Source organism: Bidens hawaiensis, unplaced genomic scaffold (assembly GCF_021521415.1).
Source record: "Bidens hawaiensis isolate Kalapana, Puna unplaced genomic scaffold, B.hawaiensis_p1.1 tig00001685_1, whole genome shotgun sequence".
Taxonomy (NCBI): domain Eukaryota; kingdom Viridiplantae; phylum Streptophyta; class Magnoliopsida; order Asterales; family Asteraceae; genus Bidens; species Bidens hawaiensis.
Genome location: NW_027491095.1, coordinates 2148989 through 2176569, shown reverse-complemented (window position 1 = coordinate 2176569; position 27581 = coordinate 2148989). Strand labels below are relative to the sequence as shown.

The 27581-nt window shown below is 43.2% G+C and overlaps 1 protein-coding gene and 1 pseudogene across 2 annotated transcripts; one reads left to right on the top strand and one right to left on the bottom strand.

Annotated features, from left to right (window-relative positions):
- On the top strand, positions 1-22431 carry LOC143591399 (ATP-dependent zinc metalloprotease FTSH 6, chloroplastic-like; annotated as a pseudogene). Its single transcript, XR_013145661.1, has 5 exons — positions 1-584; positions 19631-20169; positions 20776-21089; positions 21184-21424; positions 22061-22431. The product of XR_013145661.1 is annotated as an ATP-dependent zinc metalloprotease FTSH 6, chloroplastic-like (transcript).
- An 813-nt stretch (positions 22432-23244) lies between these two features.
- On the bottom strand, positions 23245-26793 carry LOC143592155 (cytochrome P450 CYP72A219-like). Its single transcript, XM_077072140.1, has 5 exons — positions 26261-26793; positions 25742-25962; positions 25417-25661; positions 24824-25208; positions 23245-23670 (listed from the first exon to the last, which is right to left on the bottom strand). The coding sequence occupies exons 1-5, from the start codon at positions 26550-26552 to the stop codon at positions 23245-23247; spliced, it is 1569 nt and encodes a 522-aa protein (XP_076928255.1). The 5' UTR covers positions 26553-26793.
- Positions 26794-27581: the final 788 nt, after the last annotated feature.

Below are 27581 nucleotides of genomic sequence, written 5' to 3'. Positions count from 1 at the left end.
ATGTTAACTGTAATTTCCCTTTTTACCCCTCACATTCCAGTTCCCAAATCACACCACCATTCAAAAGACACAAAAACCACCCCATGTCAACCAACTTTAGACACCAAATTCACCAAAAGAAACCTGTTAAAAACAGTTGGTTTAACCCTCATAGGAAGTAACACACTTATACATCCTGCAGCAAGTGCCGAACCCGAGTTACCCAACACGCCGGTTGCAGCCACTTCAAGTAGAATATCATATTCTAGATTCTTGGATTACATCAATGAAGGTGTTGTTAAGAAAGTGGACTTTTACGAAAACGGTTTGGTGGCGATTGCTGAGATAATGTTGAATCCTGAACTTGATAATAAGGTTCAGAGAGTTAAGGTTCAGTTACCGGGATTACAACAACAACTTGTTAGGAAGTTAAAAGAGAAAGAAGTGGATTTTGCAGCTCATCCAATGGAAATGAATGTAACAGCTGCGGTTTTTGATCTTTTGGCTAACTTTGCTTTTCCGTTAGTGTTACTTGGTGCTTTATTGTTGAGATCTTCGTCTTCAAACGTACCTGGTGGGCCTAATTTGCCGTTTGGACTAGGAAGGTATGGAACTATGGATATATGACTAGTAACAATGTTGGATCAGTAGGTGTGTTAATCGTGTTGGGTTGGCGTGTTAAATTGCTTAACCTGAACAAGAACCATATATTTTTTGTGTTAAAAGATCAACATGAACTCACACATGCCTAAAATCGTGTAACATGAATAGGACCTGTTTAATTTGTTTATCTGAACATATCAAACGGGCTCACAGTAAAGTTGTAAACTTGTTAATCCTGTTTGGTTTGTAACTGGTTTCGGTCAACTAAAGTCAAAAGCGGTTATTCTGAAACCACATCAGGTTCTGAAGAGGTAGGTCCCAGCAGAGCCCAGTTGGACCCGCAAGACTCACCTTAAACAGGGACGTCTGCGCAGAGACCAACTGGATCCGCAGGACCAACCATGCTCAGAGACGTGACGTCCTTACGCGCAGTACGCAAGCTGGTCCCGCAGGAAATGCCTCCCAATGGTGAAGGACTCCGCCTGTCCCCGCAGCCTCGGATACAAGCCATTAGGGAAGGCCACCCGCGCAGCATGGCTACACGCACAAGGCACTTAGCTCTCGATCATTCAGTGTCACCTGAAGGAATGAGCCAAGCCGGGAGCAATCCCGCACAGAGGCGGGAGGGGGAATACTCCCGCCCAAATAAGCCAGTCCGTATACTGAAGGATCTTTTACTGTACCTGACGAGGTATGGGCGAAAGATCTGATCAGAGATACGACAGCTCACTGATACAGTATGGCGAGCAGCATGCTCCTGTACTGTATCACTATTAGCCGCTGCCTACTCACCAACTACTGCCATACCACGTGCGTAGCCGTCAGTTGGTGGAACAGGAATAGTATACAGCAGGCCTGGTCACTATCAGCCGCTACCTACCCACCAACTACCAGCAGGGCACGTGCGTAGGCTACTGTTGGTGGAACAGGAACACTGTTGCAGCTGGCCATACCTCTTTGGAAACCTACCTTCGGCTATAAATACCACAAATGGTATGACCATCTCATCTTATCATATCTTACTAGATTATCATCATATTATACCTGATATCTGCCCTAGCAATCTCTTAATATACTTTTATATTTAAAGAGCAATCTAGTCTGATTCTCACGCCGGAGGGTGGTCACAAGGAGGAACCCCCCCCCCTTCTCAGTGACGAGCTCACGGTGTCTGTTTTGCAGGTTATCAGAAGAACCATCTTCCAAGGGTCTAACCCCTCGTGGGAAACATCTCTCCAACCCCCAGGTTACCAGTAACCTGCCCGGGGTCCGGTTAGTGTTTCTTCATTGGCGCCATCCGTGCATAAAGCTAGAACTACAATTTTCTCCAGTTTTTTCAAAACTTTATACAAAAGATGGTTAGAGAAATTCCGGTAACCACAACCCCAGCTATTGGGGGGAATACCGGCAACACAGTTTTTACAAACACTACTCCGGCTACCGAAGCCGGAGCAAGCGAAGTAAATTTTACGAACACTACCCCACTTACTAAAGCAGGGGCAAGTGCAGTAAATGACCGCCTACTGGGATCCACCGATACCCAGTTTGAAAAACGAAGACTCCCCCGCCAGACTCTCGACGAAGTCAAGGCATGGGCGGAGGCACGACAAAAGGAATTTCAGGCTGAGTTGAACGAACGCTTGCGTTCCGTGCAACAGGCCGACGAATTCGAATACTGGGAGGATGACTCGGAGGAATCCGACTCCGACGCGAACCCTCGTCATAAGGCAAAAGGGAAGCGTAAAGAAACGAAAACCCAACCGAAAAGGCATTTTGGACAAGCCTTCAAACCAAAAAGCATAGATGGAAGTCCACGAGACTTCTCTAAAACGTTCAGACCAAACGTTACAAATGCAGGAACGTCCAAATTTGCAAGGGACATTGCTGAAGCAATTGCCCCGAAAAGTGCTAAACAAATGCCTAACATAGGCACATATGACGGCCTATCTGATCCAGACGATCATTTGAACAGGTTCATAGCGGGGGCAACCGTTAGCAATTGGACGGAACCTACGTGGTGTTACATGTTCCAAATGACGCTGGTGGGGGCTGCTAGGGCTTGGTTTGATCGTTTACCGGTTAACCACATTTACGACTGGGCAGACTTCCAGCAGAAGTTTAGCCAACACTTCAGCCAGCAGCGAAAGTATACCGAGGAGCAATGGACAATCCTCAAATGCACACGGGAAGAAGATGAATCTCTGCCAAACTTCATCACTCGCTTCAACTCAAAGAAGTTAAGTTTGGGCAATATCAGCGAGGATCTTGTTCGCGCAGCCTTCATCCAGGGCGCGCAAGACCCAGAGCTTATCCGCACCCTAACGGGTAAAGATGGAATGCCATCCACATGGGATGGCATCATGACAGCAGCCAAACGCTATGCGGAAACGGAGAAGCAACTGGGTAGAGACCTTCCGCAGAACACAAACCTTTACACCCAGAGGACGAGAGAGGACAACGTCCTCACCGCCCGATTGAACAAAAAACGGAAGCAAGGCATTTGGCAGTCAAGGGTAAACTTTGACACCTCATCCGGCTTACAACACCGATTGGGTGAAAGGGATAATGTAAAGCCGCACCGGAACCCCAGATGGACGCCACTTACCAAAAGCGTCACTGACATATTTGCTAATGAAGAGCTCCCATGGCCAAAGCCTCCAGAAATCCGACATCGTCACGATGCTGATCGGAGCAAGTACTGTGACTATCACAGAACGAAAGGCCACAAAACTGAAGAATGCATAGACGTAAAAGACATGGTCGAAACATTCGTCAGAGATGGGACGCTCGCGCACCTCGTGGCGAAATAAAAGCTAAGCAGGCAGGCAGGTGCGTGTGGAACCACGGCTGGGGTAAACACGAATAAAAAATCAGCTTCAATAGAGACTACATGCTGCGTAAAGAACGAGATCCCGAAACAGGTGCGTGTCGGCTCGATGGCGCTCCCATCCCAACAACATGGAAGGAAGCTCATTTACACAGTTTGCATGTAAATCAATTCCAATTTGTAAAGAAAAGGCCAAGAGCCACTTCTAATGGAAATGATTCTCCCTAGAACATCGAAGCTGATGATTTTACATTTATACTTTTCTGGACACTAATATGCCGGTTTTCACCGCATAGTTTCGGGAAGTCATTGCATGGGAAGGCGGTCCTACCCGCACGAACCCAATAACGTAACAAACCTTCACGCAGGTCAGTTGAAGGGGAAAAAATTCAGCACCCAAAAATGAAAGTGCCGGTCTATCCGCATGAATCATTAAGGAAACTGAATAATAACCTGTCAACAACCGCGCGTCGAACGGTTAAAACTATCCAACACTGGACGACATTCATATCACGTGAAGTCGTTGCGTGGGAAGGCGGTCTTACCCGCACGAACCCAATAACGTGGCAAACCTTCACGCAGGTCAGTTGAAGGAGTTCATCCCATTAAATGAAAGTGCCGGTCTATCCCGCATGAATCATTCGAGGGAACTGCACCAACAACCGCGCATCGAACGGTTCAAAACAAAATTCTTAAAAAGATGAGAAAAACCTACACGCAGGTCAGATAAAGGTAAAGTCTTGCCATCCTACTAAGTGCAAGTGACGGTTCTACCCGCACAATCACGAAAGAGGAAGCAAAACTTCACCTATTATCAACCACGTTCAAAGGTTAACTTATCCTCAAAAGATGAAAAACCAGCACGCAGGTTAGATAAAAGTTAAAGTTTAGCCATCCTACCAAGTGCAAGTGACGGTTCTACCCGCACAATCACGAAGGAGGAAGCGAAACTTTAACCCACTATCAACCACGTTCAAAGGTTCTTATTCTGAACACTTGGAAAATTGCTAATTTAAACTAAGTATGCAATGTGACACCTGCCCTGATCCGACCCGACCCAGGTACCCGTTTCTCTGACCCGATCTCTTTCTTTTATGATTTAATATTTATTTATACTTATATTTTACTTTTAATAATAAAAATATATATTTCCTTCCCGCCTTTTTCTCTCTCTTTCTTTCCGCCGTCCCCTCCCTCTTCCTTCTCTCATTCCGCCTTCTTTTCCCTCTTGTCGCCGTCCCGCCCTTAAGCCTTGTTTCCCTCAACTCTTTGCTTGTCCTTTGGTTCTTCCCGCCTAAGGATGTCTGCAGCTCCACGCGCCAGACTCCTTACATGGAAGCCTGCGTGAAGACATCTTGTTCCTGCGATGCGTGAAGAGAACTCTTCTCGCAGCGCGCTAAGAATGCATGTTCTTCCCGCAATGCGCTAAGAATGTATGTTCTTCCCGCGATGCGCTTAGAATTCTAGTTCACGCAGCACGCTAAGGATGTGATTCTTCCCGCAGTGCGCTAAGGTTTGTTGTGCCAGCCTTCGCGCTCGCGCACTCAGCCTTCTCGCGCTTGACCCTTTAGTCTAGTCTTCTGTTTAAATCTAGCCGTTTGCTTTTATGTTGTCTTATCTTTTGAGCCGTTGACCTAACCCATCTAATGTCTGAATAGTTACTTTCGGCGCAGCATGCGCACCAACCCCATTGGTTGACAGAAAAAGTGACTGACATTATCTTTTGAGATCTGCTTTTGCCATGCTTGACCAGTACCTTTATCTGAACCGCCCATGCCTGTTACTGTTCCCTGTCAGCTTTTATCTTGCCCCCTGCAGCTGCCATATCTTTTGATATCTTTTGCTTTTGGAATCTTTTACTTTTTGAGATCTTTTCCCCTTTTTCTAGGGATTGTGTTCCCTAGGGTTTCTCTATAAATAATAGTATTATTTTTCATAACACATCACACACAAACACTTAATCTCTCCTGTTCTCTTGCTCCTTGCTCTCTCTGCCGTCTTCCTCTCTGCCTCCGTCTTCCTCCTTGTTCTTCCTGCTTTTCCGGTAATATATATTATATATAATAATTTACTTATTAATTATGCTAACTTATAATCAAGACTTAAAACAAATCATTAAAACAATAATCTTAATTATAGGTTAACTTTGCTTGTTTAAGAGTTGATTCTTGCATATCTATCACCGCATCGTTTATCAAGTGAGTTATCTCGTATCTAATCCCTTTTTATTTTAAATGCTTTGGGATGTTCATGTGTTCATACAAAACTTGAGTCTTAAACTTGTTTTTGAACTTTAGTCGCGCAGTATCCCATGTGTTGAGGACGTTTACTTGGCTGTTTATTTGTATGTGTGTATCATTAACCGCTTTGTTCGGCCTATTCCGCAGTTCCGTTGGTACCATTAGTTGAACACGGGAGACCTATCGTTTACGGTTTTCTTTGTTTACACTTGCACAGATGTTTTCTCGTTTTTATGCTCAATTGGGAGCATGGATTGAACTATGATCTATGAACTATCTTAGGCTTGATCACAATCTGATTACACCCTTGTTAAACTCTAGACATACACGTGTTGCGCGCAGATTTACTGTGATTATCTATGATTATCTATTAAACTTGATTTCTCACCAACACGCAAGTGTTTGACGTTTATTTTAACACATGTTCAGGTTTGCAGTAGCTGTTTTGGGAGCTTAAGGACACGTAGGACGTTTTTACTTTTGGACCTAGAATTAAAATGTATCAAGACAAGTTAATGTTGTTTGAATGTTATAATTTATAATATATTGATTTATGTTTGATTTATGTACTTTATTTTCCCCGCTGCGCGTGCGCGATAAAATGTGTATTAATAAATATTGACACCAATAGTGTCGCGAGTAATGAAGCAATATGTGGCGCCCCGATGTATAATCCGCCTTTGGTCGGGGTGTTACAGATTGGTATCAGAGCCAGGTTGACTTTAGGATAGGTGGTTAGACGTAACGGCCTAGAATACCTAAGAGTCCCTTCTCGCGCATGAGAGAAATCTCATGTTTGCGCGCTTATTGTTAATTACTCGTTATTTATGAATATGCTCGCGCTTGCGCAGTATATGATTTTATGTTTTATTTCGCGATGTTTCGATTTTTGTTGAATTTCGATTTTATTGATTTTTCTTACATATTCGTTTGTTGGGTTTGAAAATCCGAAAAGTCATGGTGATACATGAATAGTTGATTTTCAATTTCCATTTACGATTATGTTCTGAGGTTGGAGACTTGAAAAGTCATGGTGATACATGAATTGTCAACCTCCAATACTCATTTTCTTGTATGTTTTATATTGAAGATTGAAAAGTCATGGTGATACATGAATCGTCAATCTCCAATACTCGTTTACTAGTCATTTTAAATTGGGAATTCGGAAAGTCATGGTGATACATGAATTGCCGATTCTTGATTCGAATTTGCTACCTTTATTAAAGTCTGCATTTAGGATCATTTATTTTACTTTAACTTTTGATAGTATCTAACTCTGCGAAACCAAGCTTTATAAAGTTAAAATTTGCGATAAAAACCAAGATATTAACTAAAATTAAAACTTTTATAGAATGCCTCCGCTATCTCGCCGATTTCAGAGAAGAGAAGCCTCGCGCATGCGTAGACAGCAACGTTCCCAGGAAATGGCCGCCGCAATAGCCCAAGCTTTGAGCCAAAACAATGCTAATACCTCCAGTTATAACATTAAGTCCTTTAATGCGGGTAACCCTCCGAAGTTCACAGGTCTTGAAGGAGCCACCGTGATGCTCCAATGGCTTGAGAAGATTGAAAACACTTTCCTCCATACCCAATGCCCCTCAGAAAGACGAACCCTATATGCTTCCAGTGTCCTGGAATCCAGAGCGCTTACATGGTGGAATGGAGTAGCTCATGCGCGTGGCGCAGAGGCTGCTTCTAGCATGACATGGGAGGAATTCAAGGAAATTCTTACGCGAGAATTCTGCCCTCCCAACGAAGTTAAGCGCCTGGAGGAAGAATTCTGGAACTTGAAGCAATACAGCGGTGAAGCGCGCGAGTACGCGACGCGCTTCCACGAGCTAAGCTTACTGGTCCCTCACCTTGTTACCCCTTCCCGCCGAGCAATCGAGAAATTCCTTGGGGGTCTCCCCATGGAAATTCAAGATTCTGTATGGGCCAGAAACCCAGTTACCCTCTCTGACGCCATCGAATTGGCCGCTGTGCTCAGCGACAACCATGTCAGAGCAGGAACCCTGTTCCTGCGGGGAACTGAGAAGACCAAACCCAAGACTGTCCCTGAACCAACAGAAACCAAACCAGAACCCTCAAACCATAACCAGAAACGTAGGCGCAGACAAGCCTATGCGCTTACCAACCCGCCCATTGTCCAGCAACCAATTTACCAACCCCCAGTTTACGCGCCTAACCCACTGTCAACCTACCCAGCACCTCCTGTAGTCCACAACTATGCCTTAACCAATCCAGCACTTCCTGCCCCGCCAACTAAGAAGCCTTACACAGGAAACCAACCCTTTTGCCCAACCTGTAGACTTCATCACCCACCTCAAGTCCCGTGTCGACAATGTAACCGATGTGGCCGCGTAGGTCACTCCGTTGAGTACTGTAGAACCCCTCCCTCCAATCCGATTGCGCCAACACCACCAGCTTACCCGCAGAACCCACAGCCAACTTACCAAAACCCACGACCCAGATCGTGCTTTAACTGCGGTGATCCAAGTCATTTCCGGAACGCGTGCCCAAGGCTACAAGTTCAGATTACTCAAGCGAATCCGGTGAACCAAATTTCGAACCAAGTGGCGCGTGGCCGAGCTTTTAACATAACCGCGCACCAAGCGCAAGCGAATAACGACGTAGTTAATGGTACATTTTTGCTTAACGGATTTTATGCATCTATGCTTTTTGATACTGGCGCCGATCGAAGTTTTATCTCTCGCGCCTTTGAGCGGAAGCTTGCGCGACCGCGCGATAACTTAAAAGAAGATTTTTCAGTTGAATTGGCTAATGGCGAAACTGTTTTAATAAACTCGGTAATTAAAGATTGCACGCTTAACCTTAACGAAAACGATTTTCTGATCGACCTCATCCCCATGCCTCTTGGAAGCTTTGATGTTATTATTGGTATGGACTGGCTCTCGAAGAATCGCGCCGAAGTTATTTGCGCCAAGAAATTGATTCGCATACCTCGAGAAAATGGTGATCTTCATATCTACGGCGAAAAACCCTCCAGTGGTCTTAAACTTATGTCTTGCGCCGAAGCCCAAAGACTCATGCGGAAGAAGTGTATTGCATTTCTAGCCCATGTGGTTAAACCCGATGAAGGAAAGAAGCTTCGCGATATCCCTGTTGTGCGTGATTTTCCTGAAGTTTTTCCTGATGATCTTCCTGGTATCCCTCCCGCTCGTGAAGTCGAGTTTCGTGTTGATCTTGTCCCTGGTGCTTCCCCCGTTGCTAAATCTCCTTACCGTCTTGCACCCGCTGAGATGCAAGAATTGGCCAGCCAACTTCAAGAGTTGACTGCTAAAGGATTCATCCGCCCTAGCTCTTCGCCCTGGTGTGCTCCGGTGTTGTTCGTTAAAAAGAAAGATGGATCGTTTCGCATGTGTATTGATTACCGCGAGTTGAACAAACTCACCATTAAAAACCGGTATCCCTTACCGCGTATTGACGACCTCTTTGATCAACTCCAAGGTGCCTCTTGTTTCTCGAAGATTGATCTCCGCTCTGGCTATCATCAGTTGCGTATCCGCGATGAAGATGTTCCGAAGACTGCTTTTCGTACTCGTTATGGCCATTTTGAATTCTTGGTCATGTCCTTCGGTTTAACCAACGCACCCGCCGTTTTCATGGATCTTATGAATCGGGTGTGTAGGCCTTTCTTGGATAAATTCGTGATCGTGTTTATCGATGATGTTCTGGTGTATTCTAAGACCAAGGCCGAGCATGAGCAACATCTCCGGTTGGTGTTGCAGAAGCTTCAAACCGAGCAACTCTATGCTAAGCTTTCCAAGTGTGAATTTTGGTCTGATGAAGTACAGTTTCTTGGTCATGTTGTAAACAAGATGGGTATTCATGTCGACCCATCCAAGATTGAAGCAATCAAGAACTGGATTACGCCATCCTCTCCTTCTGAGATCCGTTCCTTTCTGGGCTTAGCTGGTTATTACCGGCGCTTTATTTCGAACTTCTCGAAGATCGCTTTGCCTTTAACAGCTCTGACGCACAAAGGTAAACCGTATATTTGGGGCTCGAAGCAAGAAGAAGCCTTTCTGACGCTCAAGCGTTTGTTGTGTGAAGCTCCTGTTCTTGCGCTACCTGAGGGTAATGATGATTTTGTCGTGTATTGCGATGCATCCAACCAAGGTCTCGGTTGTGTTCTTATGCAACGAGGCAAGGTTATCGCTTACGCATCAAGGCAACTCAAGGTTCATGAAAAGAATTATACAACTCACGACCTCGAGCTTGGTGCAGTTGTTTTTGCCTTGAAGATCTGGAGACACTACCTTTATGGTACTAAGTGTATCCTCTACACTGACCATAAAAGCCTTCAGCATATCTTTGATCAAAAGGAACTTAACATGAGGCAACGCCGATGGAACGAACTCATCAGCGATTACGATTGTGAGATCCGGTATCACCCTGGTAAGGCTAATGTGGTAGCCGATGCGCTCAGCCGAAAACCCTGCCAACTTAACTGTATCTTGCCGCGCACGCATCTTCACTTTGCGCCGATTCAAAGCAACCTTGAATCGCGTATTCGTGACGCGCAGCGCGCATCCATCAGTAATGGTAACCTTCGCGCCGAGTTAGCGTGTGGCGCGGAAGCACTTTTTGTCCCTAATCTGAGTGGAATTCTCTGCTATCTCAATCGCATCTGGATCCCTTGTGATGAGAATCTTCGCGCTGATATCCTGAGTGAAGCGCACAAATCTCGATATTCTATTCATCCTGGCGCTGATAAGATGTACAAGGATTTGCGCATTACTTATTGGTGGCCTGGCATGAAAAAGGATATTGCTGTGTTCGTAGCTAAGTGCCTGACTTGTTCTAAAGTTAAAGCTGAACACCAACGCCCATCTGGTTTGCTCGAACAACCAGAAATTCCTACGTGGAAATGGGAATGTGTAGCGATGGACTTTATTACCAAGTTACCTTTGACAGCAAGCAAACATGATAGCATTTGGGTAATAGTGGATCGATTGACCAAGTCTGCTCATTTTCTGCCCATTCGTGAAACCTACCATGTTGAGCATCTCGCGCAGCTTTATGTCAAGGAAATTGTCTGCCGCCATGGTACTCCTTTGAGCATCATATCCGATCGCGATGGCCGTTTTATATCTCGCTTTTGGAAATCTCTCCAATCTGCGCTAGGAACTCGCTTGGACATGAGTACGGCATATCATCCTCAGACTGACGGTCAGTCTGAGCGAACTATTCAAACTCTTGAGGATATGCTCCGATCTTGTGTTCTTGATTTTGGAGGTAATTGGGATTCACACCTGCCTTTGATCGAGTTTTCTTATAACAACAGCTATCATTCCAGTATCGGTATGGCCCCATTTGAAGCACTTTACGGTCGTAAATGCCGCTCCCCGATTTGTTGGAGCGAAGTGGGTGAAACTCAAATCACAGGACCCGAACTTGTTCAAGAGACAACCGATAAAATCGCCAAGATCCGTGATCATTTGCTGACTGCTAGAAGCCGACAGAAGAGTTACGCAGATCGTAGGCGAAAGCCTCTCGAATTTCAAGTTGGTGATCTTGTTCTCCTCAAAGTGTCGCCTTGGAAAGGTGTTGTCCGCTTTGGGAAGAAGGGTAAGCTTGCTCCTCGTTATGTTGGTCCATTCAAGATTCTCGCGCGTGTGGGAAAAGTTGCCTACAGACTTGACCTGCCGCCCGCGCTCAGTAATGTGCATCCAACGTTCCATGTATCCAATCTCAAGAAGTGTTTAGCCGACGAGAACCTTCACATTCCACTTGATGAAGTTCAAGTTGATGAATCTATGCATTTCGTTGAGAAGCCTGTTGAGATTATGGATCGCGAGGTTAAGCAAACCAAGCGCAGTCGTATCCCTATCGTGAAAGTTCGTTGGGAGTCCAAGCGCGGAGCCGAGTTTACATGGGAAAGGGAAGATCAAATGAAGATCAAGTACCCGCACCTGTTCTCTGCGCAACCTACTTCGAGATAAATTTCGGGACGAAATTTCTTAAAGTAGGGGAGACTGTGACACCTGCCCTGATCCGACCCGACCCAGGTACCCGTTTCTCTGACCCGATCTCTTTCTTTTATGATTTAATATTTATTTATACTTATATTTTACTTTTAATAATAAAAATATATATTTCCTTCCCGCCTTTTTCTCTCTCTTTCTTTCCGCCGTCCCCTCCCTCTTCCTTCTCTCATTCCGCCTTCTTTTCCCTCTTGTCGCCGTCCCGCCCTTAAGCCTTGTTTCCCTCAACTCTTTGCTTGTCCTTTGGTTCTTCCCGCCTAAGGATGTCTGCAGCTCCACGCGCCAGACTCCTTACATGGAAGCCTGCGTGAAGACATCTTGTTCCTGCGATGCGTGAAGAGAACTCTTCTCGCAGCGCGCTAAGAATGCATGTTCTTCCCGCAATGCGCTAAGAATGTATGTTCTTCCCGCGATGCGCTTAGAATTCTAGTTCACGCAGCACGCTAAGGATGTGATTCTTCCCGCAGTGCGCTAAGGTTTGTTGTGCCAGCCTTCGCGCTCGCGCACTCAGCCTTCTCGCGCTTGACCCTTTAGTCTAGTCTTCTGTTTAAATCTAGCCGTTTGCTTTTATGTTGTCTTATCTTTTGAGCCGTTGACCTAACCCATCTAATGTCTGAATAGTTACTTTCGGCGCAGCATGCGCACCAACCCCATTGGTTGACAGAAAAAGTGACTGACATTATCTTTTGAGATCTGCTTTTGCCATGCTTGACCAGTACCTTTATCTGAACCGCCCATGCCTGTTACTGTTCCCTGTCAGCTTTTATCTTGCCCCCTGCAGCTGCCATATCTTTTGATATCTTTTGCTTTTGGAATCTTTTACTTTTTGAGATCTTTTCCCCTTTTTCTAGGGATTGTGTTCCCTAGGGTTTCTCTATAAATAATAGTATTATTTTTCATAACACATCACACACAAACACTTAATCTCTCCTGTTCTCTTGCTCCTTGCTCTCTCTGCCGTCTTCCTCTCTGCCTCCGTCTTCCTCCTTGTTCTTCCTGCTTTTCCGGTAATATATATTATATATAATAATTTACTTATTAATTATGCTAACTTATAATCAAGACTTAAAACAAATCATTAAAACAATAATCTTAATTATAGGTTAACTTTGCTTGTTTAAGAGTTGATTCTTGCATATCTATCACCGCATCGTTTATCAAGTGAGTTATCTCGTATCTAATCCCTTTTTATTTTAAATGCTTTGGGATGTTCATGTGTTCATACAAAACTTGAGTCTTAAACTTGTTTTTGAACTTTAGTCGCGCAGTATCCCATGTGTTGAGGACGTTTACTTGGCTGTTTATTTGTATGTGTGTATCATTAACCGCTTTGTTCGGCCTATTCCGCAGTTCCGTTGGTACCATTAGTTGAACACGGGAGACCTATCGTTTACGGTTTTCTTTGTTTACACTTGCACAGATGTTTTCTCGTTTTTATGCTCAATTGGGAGCATGGATTGAACTATGATCTATGAACTATCTTAGGCTTGATCACAATCTGATTACACCCTTGTTAAACTCTAGACATACACGTGTTGCGCGCAGATTTACTGTGATTATCTATGATTATCTATTAAACTTGATTTCTCACCAACACGCAAGTGTTTGACGTTTATTTTAACACATGTTCAGGTTTGCAGTAGCTGTTTTGGGAGCTTAAGGACACGTAGGACGTTTTTACTTTTGGACCTAGAATTAAAATGTATCAAGACAAGTTAATGTTGTTTGAATGTTATAATTTATAATATATTGATTTATGTTTGATTTATGTACTTTATTTTCCCCGCTGCGCGTGCGCGATAAAATGTGTATTAATAAATATTGACACCAATAGTGTCGCGAGTAATGAAGCAATATGTGGCGCCCCGATGTATAATCCGCCTTTGGTCGGGGTGTTACATGCAAGTCATAAGTTTATAAAGCAAGGAACCCAAAGAAGGAAATAACAGTCTTATACGCAAAAAGATTAATATTTCAATGATGTATTACAACAGTGGCCGGGTAACTACCCGCCTAAAAGAAATCTATACAAAGCTGTCTATCCTAACGGTGGGAAGAGATCTTCAGGATCAGGCTTCAGGGCCACCTCCGCTTGGACCAGCACCGTCTGAGCGTGGCTGCCCAAGGAAAGCCTTAAGGATGTTTAGCCCATCATCAGCAGCAGCAGCTTCATTCACCTTCTCCACCACTGGATGCGGGAAGGCAGCATACTGGTTCACAGCTTGGTCATAAGCAACTTCAGTATTAACATTGAATAAAGGGAAGTTGGAGGGCGGAAAGCCTCTCTCAGCAAACCCTAGACCAAGCAGGAAACCAGTCTTCTCCCCATCCTCATGAGAAGCGTTGAGGGCTGCGCTCATTGCATCGTCGTAAGAGGTCTCTGAAAGGACCCGACGCACAACCTACAAAAGAAAATTACAAGTTAGAACATTTTCTAATTACAAGTAGAAAAGAGGAAAAAAGAGGATACCTGAGGCAACGCTTCTCGAAGTAGCCATTGGAGGGTAGCTTGCACTTCGTCACGGGCGCGTTCGGCTTCGCTTTGGTTCAGATTGGCAAGTAATACTTCCTTTGCGGCAGCCTCTTCGACGCCCTTAAGCTTCCGCTCGGTTTGGTCAAGCACCCCCCTCTGGTCAAGAATCTCTTGCAGCTTCTTGGCGTCTTCCATTGCCAAGGCGTCATGAGCATGCTGAAGAGCCTTTAATTTGCATTTAAGCTGCTCATTCTCTTCGCGAAGTGGCTCAGCAACAGCTTCAGCCTTGGCAGCCCTCTCAGTTGAGTTTCGCGCGGTCTCCTTGGCCAGCCGAAGCTGTTCATTCACAGCTTGGGCAGCCTTGGAGCGGGCCTCGAGTCGCGCCTGGACTTCAACCTCGAGGGCCTTGAATGCCTTCTCCTTCTCGGCTGCGGCAGCGGCCAACTGCCGGTTCTCCTCCCGAAGAGCCCGCGCTTCAGATACATCTTTGGCGCGAGCTGCTTTTAACTTGTCGTTTTCACGACAAAGCAGCTCGACGCGGGGCTGCGTCCGGGCCTGGAGAACCCGAAGCTCATTGGTTAGCCTACCCTCTTGGTAGCTAGCCATGGCTTCCCCCAACGCACCAGGAGGAGCAGCGTGGCGAGCCCAGTCCACGCACTCCACAGGGGTGCGAAGGGTTGTTCCTCGGCGTATGTTCCATCTTGGAACATACACTTCATTGGAATCCGACACTGCAAAAGAAACAAAGGCAGTTAGGAAAAGATGATAAAAATATATAAGGGAAAAAAAGAACCCTACGTACCTGTAGGGTCAATAACAGGCCGATAGCCGCCAAACCCATCACCTGAACCTAAAGGAAATCCATCCAACAGGTCAGGCAGACGGGAAGGTGGCATAGATCGGCGGAAAGCCCGGCGTGTACCTGATGGTCCGGCCGTCGGTGCCGGTGGCGCAGGTATAGTGGCAGCCGCTGTGGTAGCCGTTGTTGGCACCGCCTCCTCAGCAACAGTAACCGCCGGCTCCGTGAAAGATGCTGTAAAAATAGCACTCACGGCCGGCGGAGACACCTTCTCAGCTGGAACAGCCTCAGGAAGGCTGGAACCAGCGGAAGCAGACGCCTGGGTCGACGCCTCGGGAAGGCTGACCAAGCCTACCGTCATTGGCGGGGGAACACTTGCTCCAACTCCACCCTGGAATGCGTCAACATCCACACCTGCACAAGCAAAAGTGTTAGAAAAATTTATTTGAAACAACAAATTTAGACAAGAACTATGGGGGTACTCACGGGGTTTCTTGAGCTTGAACGCACGGACGAGCGGGGGCGAACCCGATGGAGCCGGCCTCTTGACACCGGTAACCGTCGTCGTCGCTGCCTCCCCGGAGGTAACACCTGCAGCCTCCGGAGCGGTGGTCTCCTCACCACCGGGCTTCCCCGCCACCTCTGCATTATCTGACTCCGAGTCAGATAGGACTACCGGGTCGGCCGTAGAGGCCACCTTCTCCTTGCCCTTCCCGACGGCAGCCTTTTTCTTCCGCACCAGTGGAGGACCTTCTGCGGATTCCTCAGAAGAAGAAATGTCATGAACTCCAGCAGCAGGCACAGCATTGAGAGGTTCAGGGTAGAAGATAGGCTTACCTGGCCGTCGGTGGCTCAGGGTCTCTTGGCCTGGCGGGTAAACCTCCACGAACCGACCCGCGGTCTGCTCTAAGATGGGCAACTCGTTCTCGTCCAGAGCACGAGTACCCATCCGCGCAGGACCATCTTCCTCCCGCGGGTTTAGGAGCGACTGAAGATCGTTCCCCTCTGAAATCAAGAAAGTTAGTAAAAATCGAAGTCAGCAAAATGAAACAAGACGTACCATAAGGGACAGAGTTCGAACCATATTCAAGGACGATCGGAACCTTATCCGCATTCGCCGCCTTCCACACCCGGCTCATCCCCAGCATCACCATCGCCGACTCCGGAAAACGGAAAACCGGGGACTGGACCCGGGAAATCTTCGAGAACCATTCCGCCTCCTCGTAGTTGAGGGCGGGAAGGTTCGGAAGCGCCTGGCCATTCTTGAACTTCATGGCAATGGGGATGGCGCGAGCGGATATGAAGAAGAACTCTCTTCTCCAGGAGCGAAGACTCCGCTCGGTGGTACAAATCTTTAAACCCTTGATACGGGTTGTAAGAGTGTACCACCCTTGGATGCACCTCCATGTATAGAAGGTCATCAGGCGATCAACGAGGGGCTCAAGGCCCAGTATCCGGCACACCCACTCAAAGTGCCGGACCTTGGCAATGGCCATGGGGTGCACCTCTGTCAGGTGCACACCGTGCCTCTCCAGGACACGGTATACAAACTTTGTCAACGGAAACCTAAGGTTCCCGTAGACAAAGAATGCAGCATAAACCCCGATCTTGCCACTAGGGGCATCGTACACAGTATGGTGGGGTTCAGGAAACTCAGGCTCGAGAGACTCGAGCATGAACTTCCTGATGATATACTGGTACAGATCGACAGGAAGAGAGCACTGGCATTCGCCAGCAGTCTTCTGGTCATCAGCATCATGAGAAGACATGGTGGAAGAAAGACGAAAAGAGATTTCAGGGTAATGCTTTACTAAACAGAAAAATTCGCCGGAAATTACTTGAGAAGAAGAGATGAAAGTGGAAAGTGTGAATTGCAAATAACCCTCTCCCCCTTTATATAGTAATCGCAATTAATGCGGTGAATTTAATGCGGAGGAGAGAGAAATCAAATGTGCAATGAAACTATGACACGTGGCAAAAAGCAAGCTGGCAACAGCTATTGAAAGGACGTGTGCCAGTAATTTCGCGGCCACGCGCCCGAAAAATCGCTCCCACGCGCCTGAAAAAGCGACTGGAATGACCATGTTCTGTCACGTCACCATAACTTCCTGCACGTCCTGACACAGTCAGAAGAAACCGTCGCACGACGTTTCAGAGGTTTATCTTTTCACCAACTCTTCGAATTTCAAAATTCAAAATTCGAAAGTATTAAAAAGTAAGCGGGAAAATACCCCTTACCCCTTGGCAAGCAAGTAACCGTAAGACGGATGCGGGTACAGTGTAAAGGCAAAACCCTTCACATACCTAGCACCCGCAGGGAATTGAAGCCAAATAAACCTTGGCAAACAAGTAACCGTAAGACGGCTGCGGGTACAGTGTTAAGGCAAAACCCTTCACATACCTAGCACCCGCAGGGAATTGAAGCCAAGAACCTTGGTGAACAAGTAACCGTAAGACGGATGCGGGTACAGTGTTAAGGCAAAACCCTTCACATACCTAGCACCCGCAGGGAATTGAAGCCAAGTACCTCGGCAACCAAGTAACTATAAGACGGGTGCGGGTACAGTGTAAAGGCAAAACCCTTCACATACCTAGCACCCGCAGGGAATTGACGCCAGGAATACCTTGGAAGTAAAGTAACCGTAAGACGAGCGCAGGTACAGTGTTAAGGCAAAACCCTTCACATACCTAGCGCTCCGCTGGGAATTGAAACCAAGAAGGATCTTCTGGGCAATGCTTGCGGAAACGGAAATAACATCCCCGCATAGCGGGAACGTCGAGAACTACGTTGTTTGAAGCTCCAAGATGGAATTGGTGGTCTTAACATAATTGATCACTATGTTCAAAACTACCAAAACCTCATGGAAAATACATACAACTGGGACTCAATGCTCCTGACTTGCGAGGAGGTTACAGACCTACCCGCATCATACCCAAAGACCAAGCAGGAAACTCGGGCATTTCTGCAAGTGACAAGGACTTCCGCGGAAAGAATCCCCATGGAAAACCTTACAAAACCCCTTTTCAAAACCCTTTGCTCAAGTCCAAAAGTTCACCTCACTTTATTAAACACTCATGAGAAGAACATTGGACTGGGGGGACTTGAAGAGGTAGGTCCCAGCAGAGCCCAGTTGGACCCGCAAGACTCACCTTAAACAGGGACGTCTGCGCAGAGACCAACTGGATCCGCAGGACCAACCATGCTCAGAGACGTGACGTCCTTACGCGCAGTACGCAAGCTGGTCCCGCAGGAAATGCCTCCCAATGGTGAAGGACTCCGCCTGTCCCCGCAGCCTCGGATACAAGCCATTAGGGAAGGCCACCCGCGCAGCATGGCTACACGCACAAGGCACTTAGCTCTCGATCATTCAGTGTCACCTGAAGGAATGAGCCAAGCCGGGAGCAATCCCGCACAGAGGCGGGAGGGGGAATACTCCCGCCCAAATAAGCCAGTCCGTATACTGAAGGATCTTTTACTGTACCTGACGAGGTATGGGCGAAAGATCTGATCAGAGATACGACAGCTCACTGATACAGTATGGCGAGCAGCATGCTCCTGTACTGTATCACTATTAGCCGCTGCCTACTCACCAACTACTGCCATACCACGTGCGTAGCCGTCAGTTGGTGGAACAGGAATAGTATACAGCAGGCCTGGTCACTATCAGCCGCTACCTACCCACCAACTACCAGCAGGGCACGTGCGTAGGCTACTGTTGGTGGAACAGGAACACTGTTGCAGCTGGCCATACCTCTTTGGAAACCTACCTTCGGCTATAAATACCACAAATGGTATGACCATCTCATCTTATCATATCTTACTAGATTATCATCATATTATACCTGATATCTGCCCTAGCAATCTCTTAATATACTTTTATATTTAAAGAGCAATCTAGTCTGATTCTCACGCCGGAGGGTGGTCACAAGGAGGAACCCCCCCCTTCTCAGTGACGAGCTCACGGTGTCTGTTTTGCAGGTTATCAGAAGAACCATCTTCCAAGGGTCTAACCCCTCGTGGGAAACATCTCTCCAACCCCCAGGTTACCAGTAACCTGCCCGGGGTCCGGTTAGTGTTTCTTCAGGTTCGCAACCGGTTTTTGAATTGGTAAAGAACTGGTTTGGTTTGGTTTGGTTTGGTTTGGTTTTAAACTGTTGTTTGGTTTTAACCAGTTATAAACAAGTTTCAATAAATGAGTTCTCAAACCGATAACAAACCGGGAGTTCGGTTTAATACTGGATACGGTTTCACTGAATTGGTTTTTGGTCGGGTTTGGAACCGGTTTTCATCGTTCACCTCTAGTTTAATTAATCAGGAAGGCGGGTCGACTTGTTTAATTAAACAGATTGGTGAGTTGAACTATTTATTAAACAGGTTAATCAAGTCAACTAAAATATAACAAGTTTAATTAAACAGGTCATTCTGAACACGACCCGTTTATTAACCATGCTAGATATAAGTCATATAACAACCTAAAACCTGAATGATGGATCGATCTGGTTAACTATACGGGTTAATCAAGTGCCCGTATATGACCTGTTTAATTAAACAAGTCTATCTAAACACAACCCGTTTATTAAACTAGTTAAATATGTCAAAACTTGACTGCCACACCTAGTTACATGCACAATCATATACTTTTCTCAAACGGGTCAAATAAAAAAAAACTTTTAACATAATTAAAGTTGATGAACTCACAGGAGCAAAGCCAAGTTCCAGATGGAACCAAACACCGGCATAACATTCGACGACGTAGCCGGTGTCGACGAAACAAAACAAGAGTTCCAAGAAATAGTCGAGTTCCTCAAAACAAGAAAAGTTTTCATCACTGGGAGCCAAGATTCCAAAAGGAGTTCTTCTGGTTGGCCCACCAGGAACCGGTAAAACATTACTAGCAAAAGCCATAGCTGGAGAAGCAGGAGTCCCTTTCTTCTCACTCTCGGGTTCCGAGTTCATCGAAATGTTTGTCGGTGTTGGTGCATCGAGAGTTCGGGATTTGTTTAACAATGCGAAGAAGAACTCGCCTTGTTTGGTGTTTATTGATGAGATTGATGCGGTTGGAAGACAAAGAGGGACCGGTATTGGTGGCGGGAACGATGAGAGAGAGCAAACTTTGAACCAACTTTTAACGGAAATGGATGGGTTTAGTGGCGACAGTGGAGTTATTGTTATTGCTGCTACTAATAGACCCGAGATCCTTGATTCGGCGTTGCTTAGACCGGGCCGGTTTGATCGACAGGTTAGTTAAAAGACCAAGATAAAACATACCCAGAAGAAAAGATTTGGTAACCAGTTAAGCCACCAAATTTGATTTAAATAAGTTATGATCTTTGACTTGTAAATAAGCATAACGTTCAGCGAACTGTTTATGAACAGTTTGGCAACAAGTTTCTTTCTGTTTGTTTATTCAATTAATGAATGAACATGGGCAGAACTTCTTTTTATTTAGTTAAAAGAACGAACATGAATGCATGTTTGATTTGTGAACGTTCGTATGATTACGTTCATTTATGTTTGTTAGTTTATATCGGTTCATTTATGTTCGGTAATATATTCATTTAAACTTTTTGGCCTGTTAAAGTTTTCTCTAGTTATTAAGTAACTTTTTAGTGCTGTTACATTTAATACTTGGTTTTATCATTTTTGTGTTTGTTCATACGTTCGTGAACCGTTCATTTTAATATATATACAAATATGCGCATGCTCATTTTCACAACCAACAAACACGAACAAGAAAACCCTATTCGTTTAGTTGTTCGTGTATCGTGTTTGATCAGTAAAAGTTAAACAAACGAACACGATTATGTTTTGTTCAGTTTGTTTACAGATCTATATATTGGTGTAGGTAAGTGTTGGTCTGCCAGATGTGAGAGGAAGGGAACAAATACTAAAGGTTCATAGCAAAAACAAGAAGCTTGAAAACAACGTATCGTTAAGTGTAATTGCCATGCGGACTCCAGGGTTCAGTGGTGCTGAGCTGGCGAATCTGATGAACGAAGCCGCTATTCTTGCTGGCAGACGAGGCAAGGATAAGATTAGTTTGAAAGAAACTGATGACTCGATCGATAGAATCATTGCAGGAATGGAAGGAACCAAGATGACAGATGGAAAGAATAAGATGTTGGTAGCTTATCATGAAATCGGTCATGCAATATGCGCGTAAGTAGTCATCTTATCATCTAACAAAGTCATTATATTAACATAATGTTGCAATGAAAATGGTCTGAGTTTTGAGATCGTATGGTGGTTGTAGGACTCTGACTCAAGGACATGATCCGGTTCAAAAAGTCACATTGATTCCTAGAGGACGGGCTCGTGGATTAACATGGTTTACACCTAATGAAGATCCATCTTTAACCTCTAAGCAGCAGCTTTTTGCTAGAATTGTAGCTGGCTTAGGAGGTAGAGCAGCAGAAGAAGTCATATTTGGCGAACCAGAGATCACTTCAGGTGCAGCAGGTGACCTCCAACAGGTTACCCAAATTGCAAGACAGGTATAAAGTATAAACCTAGCATTTTGGAAAATATGTTCAGTTTGACTTTTTTGGTCAAACTATAAGCCCCATTAGCAAAATTCACATAGATCAAGTTTAATTTTGAGAGAAACCAAGGCTAATTTGGCCTATAAATGAACCGAACAAACATGAATGAAGCATGTTCGTCTTTGATCATTTAACTTTAACTGAACAAATGAAAGAACATGCAACTAAACGAGCAGAGTTTTCTTGTTCGTGTTTGTGCTCACTTGTTTATAGCATAAATGAACAATTCTCGAACCTAAACAAATGAACATAGGTGCATAACTCAATATAGATATATACAAACACAATGCTGAAGAGGTTATTAAAACTATACTAAATTCAAATGAGCCTAAAAAATTAATGAAAGAACGAACTTAAACAAATGTAAATGACTGTAAAAAAAACCAACATAAACAAATTAATATGAACGAATGTTCACGAACATAAATGAACAAACAAGTCATGTTTTCATATTCATTCGTTTAACTAAATGAACTAAAATTTGTTCATGTTCACTTGTTTATTAAGCAAACCATCATAAACGACCCTCATGGCGAACAGTTCAGTAAACGTTCTCCTAAAATTTAACGTGCAACTTTCTGTTAACAGATGGTTACGAGATTTGGAATGTCGGATATTGGGCCATGGTCGTTGATTGAGCCTGCGGCACAGAGCAGCGATGTGGTGTTAAGAATGATGGCAAGAAACTCAATGTCTGAGAAACTTGCAGAAGATATAGATAGATCAGTTAGATGTATAATCGAGAAGGCGTACGAGATAGCTAAATCGCATATAAAGAACAATAGAGATGCGATTGACATATTAGTAGATGTATTGCTCGAAAAAGAAACCATCACCGGTGACGAATTCAGAGCAACTCTAGCTAGGCTTTCTGATATGTTTTATAAAAATATTGAGAAGAACGACGACGTTCGAGAATTGGTGAAGGCCTAGAAAGGCTTGTATTTAGACAGGTTGTTGATACTTTGCTTAGTAGTTGTGTACAAATCTCAAACCAATATTTATAAAGTGACATTGTGTTTATGTAGTGATGTACATTAGCTAATCAAACAAACAAGCTTTAAAACACACCTTTTAACAATTTTTATACTCATTTCATGAGAATACCTTAATTTTAGAGTTCGCTTTATGCCATCAAAAAGGTTAAGTTGATCCTAACTTTATCAATCATTTTTAACGTTTGTTAAAAGTTAAAACTAAGAATCAAATTCATGATGAAGTGTGAAACCCATGGGGGCCAAATTGTTAAACTTTGAGCGGGTGAATCAAAAACACGAACACAAGATTTGTAGAACTCTCTACGGTTATTTTATTAAGAAAACGACAAACGAGAAAAACTTAATAATTAACTAACACATTATACATATGGTATATATAAACCCATGGTTCTAATCCTATACTAACTCAAATATACAACTTGAATCCAAAGCAAATAGGATTAAATAAAATAAGACTAACTTATCTTATTATAATAAACAAATTATTATATTAAATATTCTTCAAGATATTAGGAGTCTTCAGTCTGGTTTGGTGTTGGACACGTTTAACACAAATATGCACCTATTTTATGGTATTTGAGAATTAAATCCATTATATGGTCATACAAAATGTAAAATCATGTCATCTAAACTTAAGCCAACAATTTATGAACCAAAAGAATGGATATCATATAATTAATAGGAAAGATTCCGAAAGTGAAGTTTTTGTTATTATAGATATAGTGTGTAACATAAACAAAACAGAATAGATAAACATAAGTTTAGTTCATATCATTATAGTTTACTTAATATCAAATGAACCCCAAACTGAGGTTCAAGAGCGAAAACGACCCCAGGGGCATGTGCATAAGACGGTGAGAGATCAAAGCGAAAGTGCTGTAGAATCATTACGAGGGCCATTTTTGCTTCCAACATAGCAAAATTTTGTCCAATACATATACGAGGACCCGCTCCAAAAGGAAGGTATGAGGCCTGACCCTTGGTCACTGATGACACACCTTCGGTAAATCTTTCAGGTTTGAATTCCTTCACGTCATCACCCCATACGTCACTGTCATGGTGCAAAAGCAAAGTATGCAATTGTATCAAAGATCCCGCAGGTAGTGTTATGTTGCCTATCTTGGTTTCTTGATGTATCATACGATTTAATGATGGCACCGGTGCGTAAAGTCTAAGCACTTCATTAAAAATCATGTTAACCTGCAAAATATAATGAGTAAAATACTCTTAATGACATATATAGTTGGCAAATCCTTAGATGGTAGGCACTTATTGCCTTATTGGTGCATTGTTTGGCGGGGACTTAGTAATTTTTTGATGGGCTGAACTTTCTTTTAGTTGGTTATCTGTTGCTAGATTATAAAATTGTTGCCCGATTTAGATATGTTCGGGTCGAAAGCAGCCAGGTTTTGGGGTTGCCATACCTAATCCGATTAATATACAGGTCGTGTTCGGGTTGAGCTATCTAGTTAGATGTGTCGTGCTGCTAGCATGTTTAAATAGTTTAATCAATATGTCAACCACCAACCCATTTTTTATAACCTACCATCTCAATTAGCACATTTACGACAAGATTCCTACCCGTCAACCTACTATTAAAAAATTGGTCTAACGCAACCTTTATTTTCCAAAAACTGTTGAGTCAGACGAAGTTGCATTAAACCTAATGTAACGTTTTTGGTACATAATGTACCTCTTTCTAGAAGAGTTACATCTTGAAAATGTTGCATTTGAAAGAAACAATTGCATTATGTAACAAAAATGTTGCATTAGGTTTAATGCAACTGTTTTTTGTATAATAAAGGTTGCATTAGATCATGTGTAGTGGATGGAGCCTCATTGTGGGCGTTGTGCAGCATGTGACGTCATGTCAGCATAGAGGTTTTTTTTTTGCTAAAATGGATGTAGTGGATGAAACCCTTCAAATTATTATCTTATTATTATTTTATTATCAAAATAAATAAAAAAACAAACCCAGCAATCACATCCCCCCCCCCCCCCGGGGGTGGGTTCCCGGCGCTATGGGGCACTTTCGAGGTGGATGGCGGCCCCACTACGTTGGGTCTTAGGCCAATTTTTTTAATTGGCACCTTTAGATATAATTAAATAAAACAGTTTTGTGTTCATGTTACACGATTCTAAACGTGTGTAACTCAGGGTTAATGCTTTTTGCCACGAATAAATATAAGGTTGTATACCGGTTGAAAGTTGAGACATTTTAACCCGTCAATCTGATACAGTTGGCCATGCCTGCATATGATCCATATAATCATAGACGGACATAGATTTCCATACACATAATGGAAGCACAATATACAAGAGAACTATTACATCTAAGTATTAAAAGACTTACGATTTTTAAACGATTCAACCCATTGATATCTGGCTTTTTCTCCCCGAAGACTTGTGAAACTTCATCTCTAGCCTGGGCTTGCCAATCTTTGTGCTGACCCAACATTACCATAGTCCAAACAAGTAAACTTACTGTGCTCTCTTGTCCTGCAAAGTAGAAAACCTTACACTCTTCGATAATTTCATCAATATTCAATCCAAAATTGTTATTCCCGTGTTCCTTTATTGCTTTGTAGTTAGATTCCAATAGTAAGCTCAACAAGTCTTCGTTATTACTTGATCCCTTTTTTATTGCAACGATTCGTTTCTCAATGATATTCCTTATTGAAGCCTTCACTTCACGGTCAATTTCCTTCATCCTGTTATTTCTTTTTGTTGGTATAAATCTGCAAAATTATGATTGTTCTTTTAAGTAATATCTCTTTATATGGTGACCAAATTCGAGACAAAAACAACGTACTCTCAGACATCCGAAGACCGAAACATTGTGACACCACATGCTACAATATACAATTGAAAGTATGTTGAAATAATAATTTTATCTTCTTTTATCACAAGAAAACGAGTTAGCTATGTTATATAAACCATAGTCACCTTGATCCAGGAATGTAGATTGACTGCATAGCCTCTATAACCAGCACCGCTTGTTCTTTTTGTAGTTCAAATATTTCCTTGCCTTCCTCAAAATTACTACCAAATGCAGTACGTGAAATTACATCACTCGCAAATGTTTGGATATAAGGCCACACATCCAATTCACACGGGTTATCCCTCTTCAACATATCTTCCCATTTGTCGATCATCTCCACACAACACATATAAAATGCAGGCACCATATGCTATAAAGAACGTCACTATTATTTGATTCTTATTTCAAACCTTTTTTTTAATGGAAAGATATAAGGCAATAAGAACAAACCTTGAGCTTCTCAACATGGAAAGCAGGATTGATGATCTTCCTGTGTTTGCTCCATCGATCGGATTCAGCGTCTACTATACCCGTCACTAGAAACTTTATTAAAGGGTTTCCTCCCCTTCGCTTTTGAAATTGGTTGTAATTTACCAAGACCTCCTTCACCATACCGGGTTCAATTATATGCACCATGGGTCTAGGCCCCATCCATGTGAAGCAGTTTTGCCCTATATATACAGTTAATTAGCAAACAATTACGTACACGTTTATTTTCTTAACGAACATACATGAATAAGAAAATTCATTTTAAGTGTTCGTGTTCGTTTGTTTGTTCGATTAATATGTAAAGAACAGACACGAACAAGCCCGTTGTTGTTCATTTGATCAGGTTGTTTACATGCATAACCAAAATCCAGTTCCTCATGATAGTATCACTATTCACAATAATATAATGATCAGTTACTATATTATAGGTGATGAGGGGAAAAGACTAATGGAAAAGTTTAAGAAGAAAGAAGCCGGAACATGGGAACGTGAATATAGGTGTACCATAAGCAGTGATGGATTTATGCTCGAAGGGAAAGACTCGGGTAACTATATCGTTGTTTAGATTCATGGGTTTTGATTTGGCGTCCTTTAACATCTTCACCAATTCCTTGAGGTCTCCAAACAAGAATCTATAGGGGCTTCCATTAAGGCCTTGCTTTCTTAAGAACTTCTCCATCCTTTTTGGTTTGAACCACACCCAATTCAAAAAGCTCAATGCACACAACACCAGTATTATTCCCACACCACACCATACTCCACTAACTCCCATATTGGTTGATGATTGTGTGATTGTTGTGATAACAAGGAGAAAAATTAATGATATTTATAGAAGGATGATGTTTGCTTTAACTCCCCTATACTTATGAGTAATTAAATTGGAGCACCACATAATTGCTTACTTTTGTCTAATTGTCCCCTTCTTAATGTAGTTACAATGGGGATGGAGACAACTCGTGGCATGGGAGACTGGGTCTAGGCCAGTCTCTCTCCTCGCCCTCCCTTTGGGCCGACCTTGCTTCTAATGTGATGTAAAAAATGTAAGGCTGAATTTACTGTGTCTGTTGTTTCTGCACTTCCTTTATGTTGTGTGCGGGTTATTTAAAGATATGGAGCTCTATTTGTCGTAGGTAGTATTGATATGGACATAAGTAGGTCCGTGTTAGGTCCTATTGAATGCATGTATGAAAAACACAACATATGACAACATTGTTATCGACATATGATCCTATATAGTCACCCAATAACCAATATTATCAACATGTTGTTAAAATGTGAATTGAACATGAACAAAACAATCAAATAGTAATAGTTGATATAAAGTGTGTATCGAATAGTAATATTTGATATATAGTGTGTATCGAATGTAAGTAAACATTATTCAACGAAATAACATCCTTATAGTATTACGTATAAATTTCATTTTCAGATGGAGTCATAACATAGTTTATATATGTATTTTGTGTCTAGTCATTAAGTGTATATACTATATTTAGACCTATATAAATGATCCAATTCAAGTACATTTAAACAATATCATGTGTTATTTTATAAACACATGGATTTGTTACTAATATTTCAATTACTATGCATTGTTAGTTTCTATAAACTAATGCACCCCTTTAACAAGATTTATTATTGAGTAAAGTATCATTTTAGTCCTTGTGGTTTGGCAAATAATGCGAATTTAGTCCAAAAAGTTTATTTTTTGCATATGGACCCTCCACGTTTCTCAGTTCTTGCCAATTACATCCAAATCACTAACCCCGTTAAATTTTATCGTTAAGTCAGGGGTAGACAT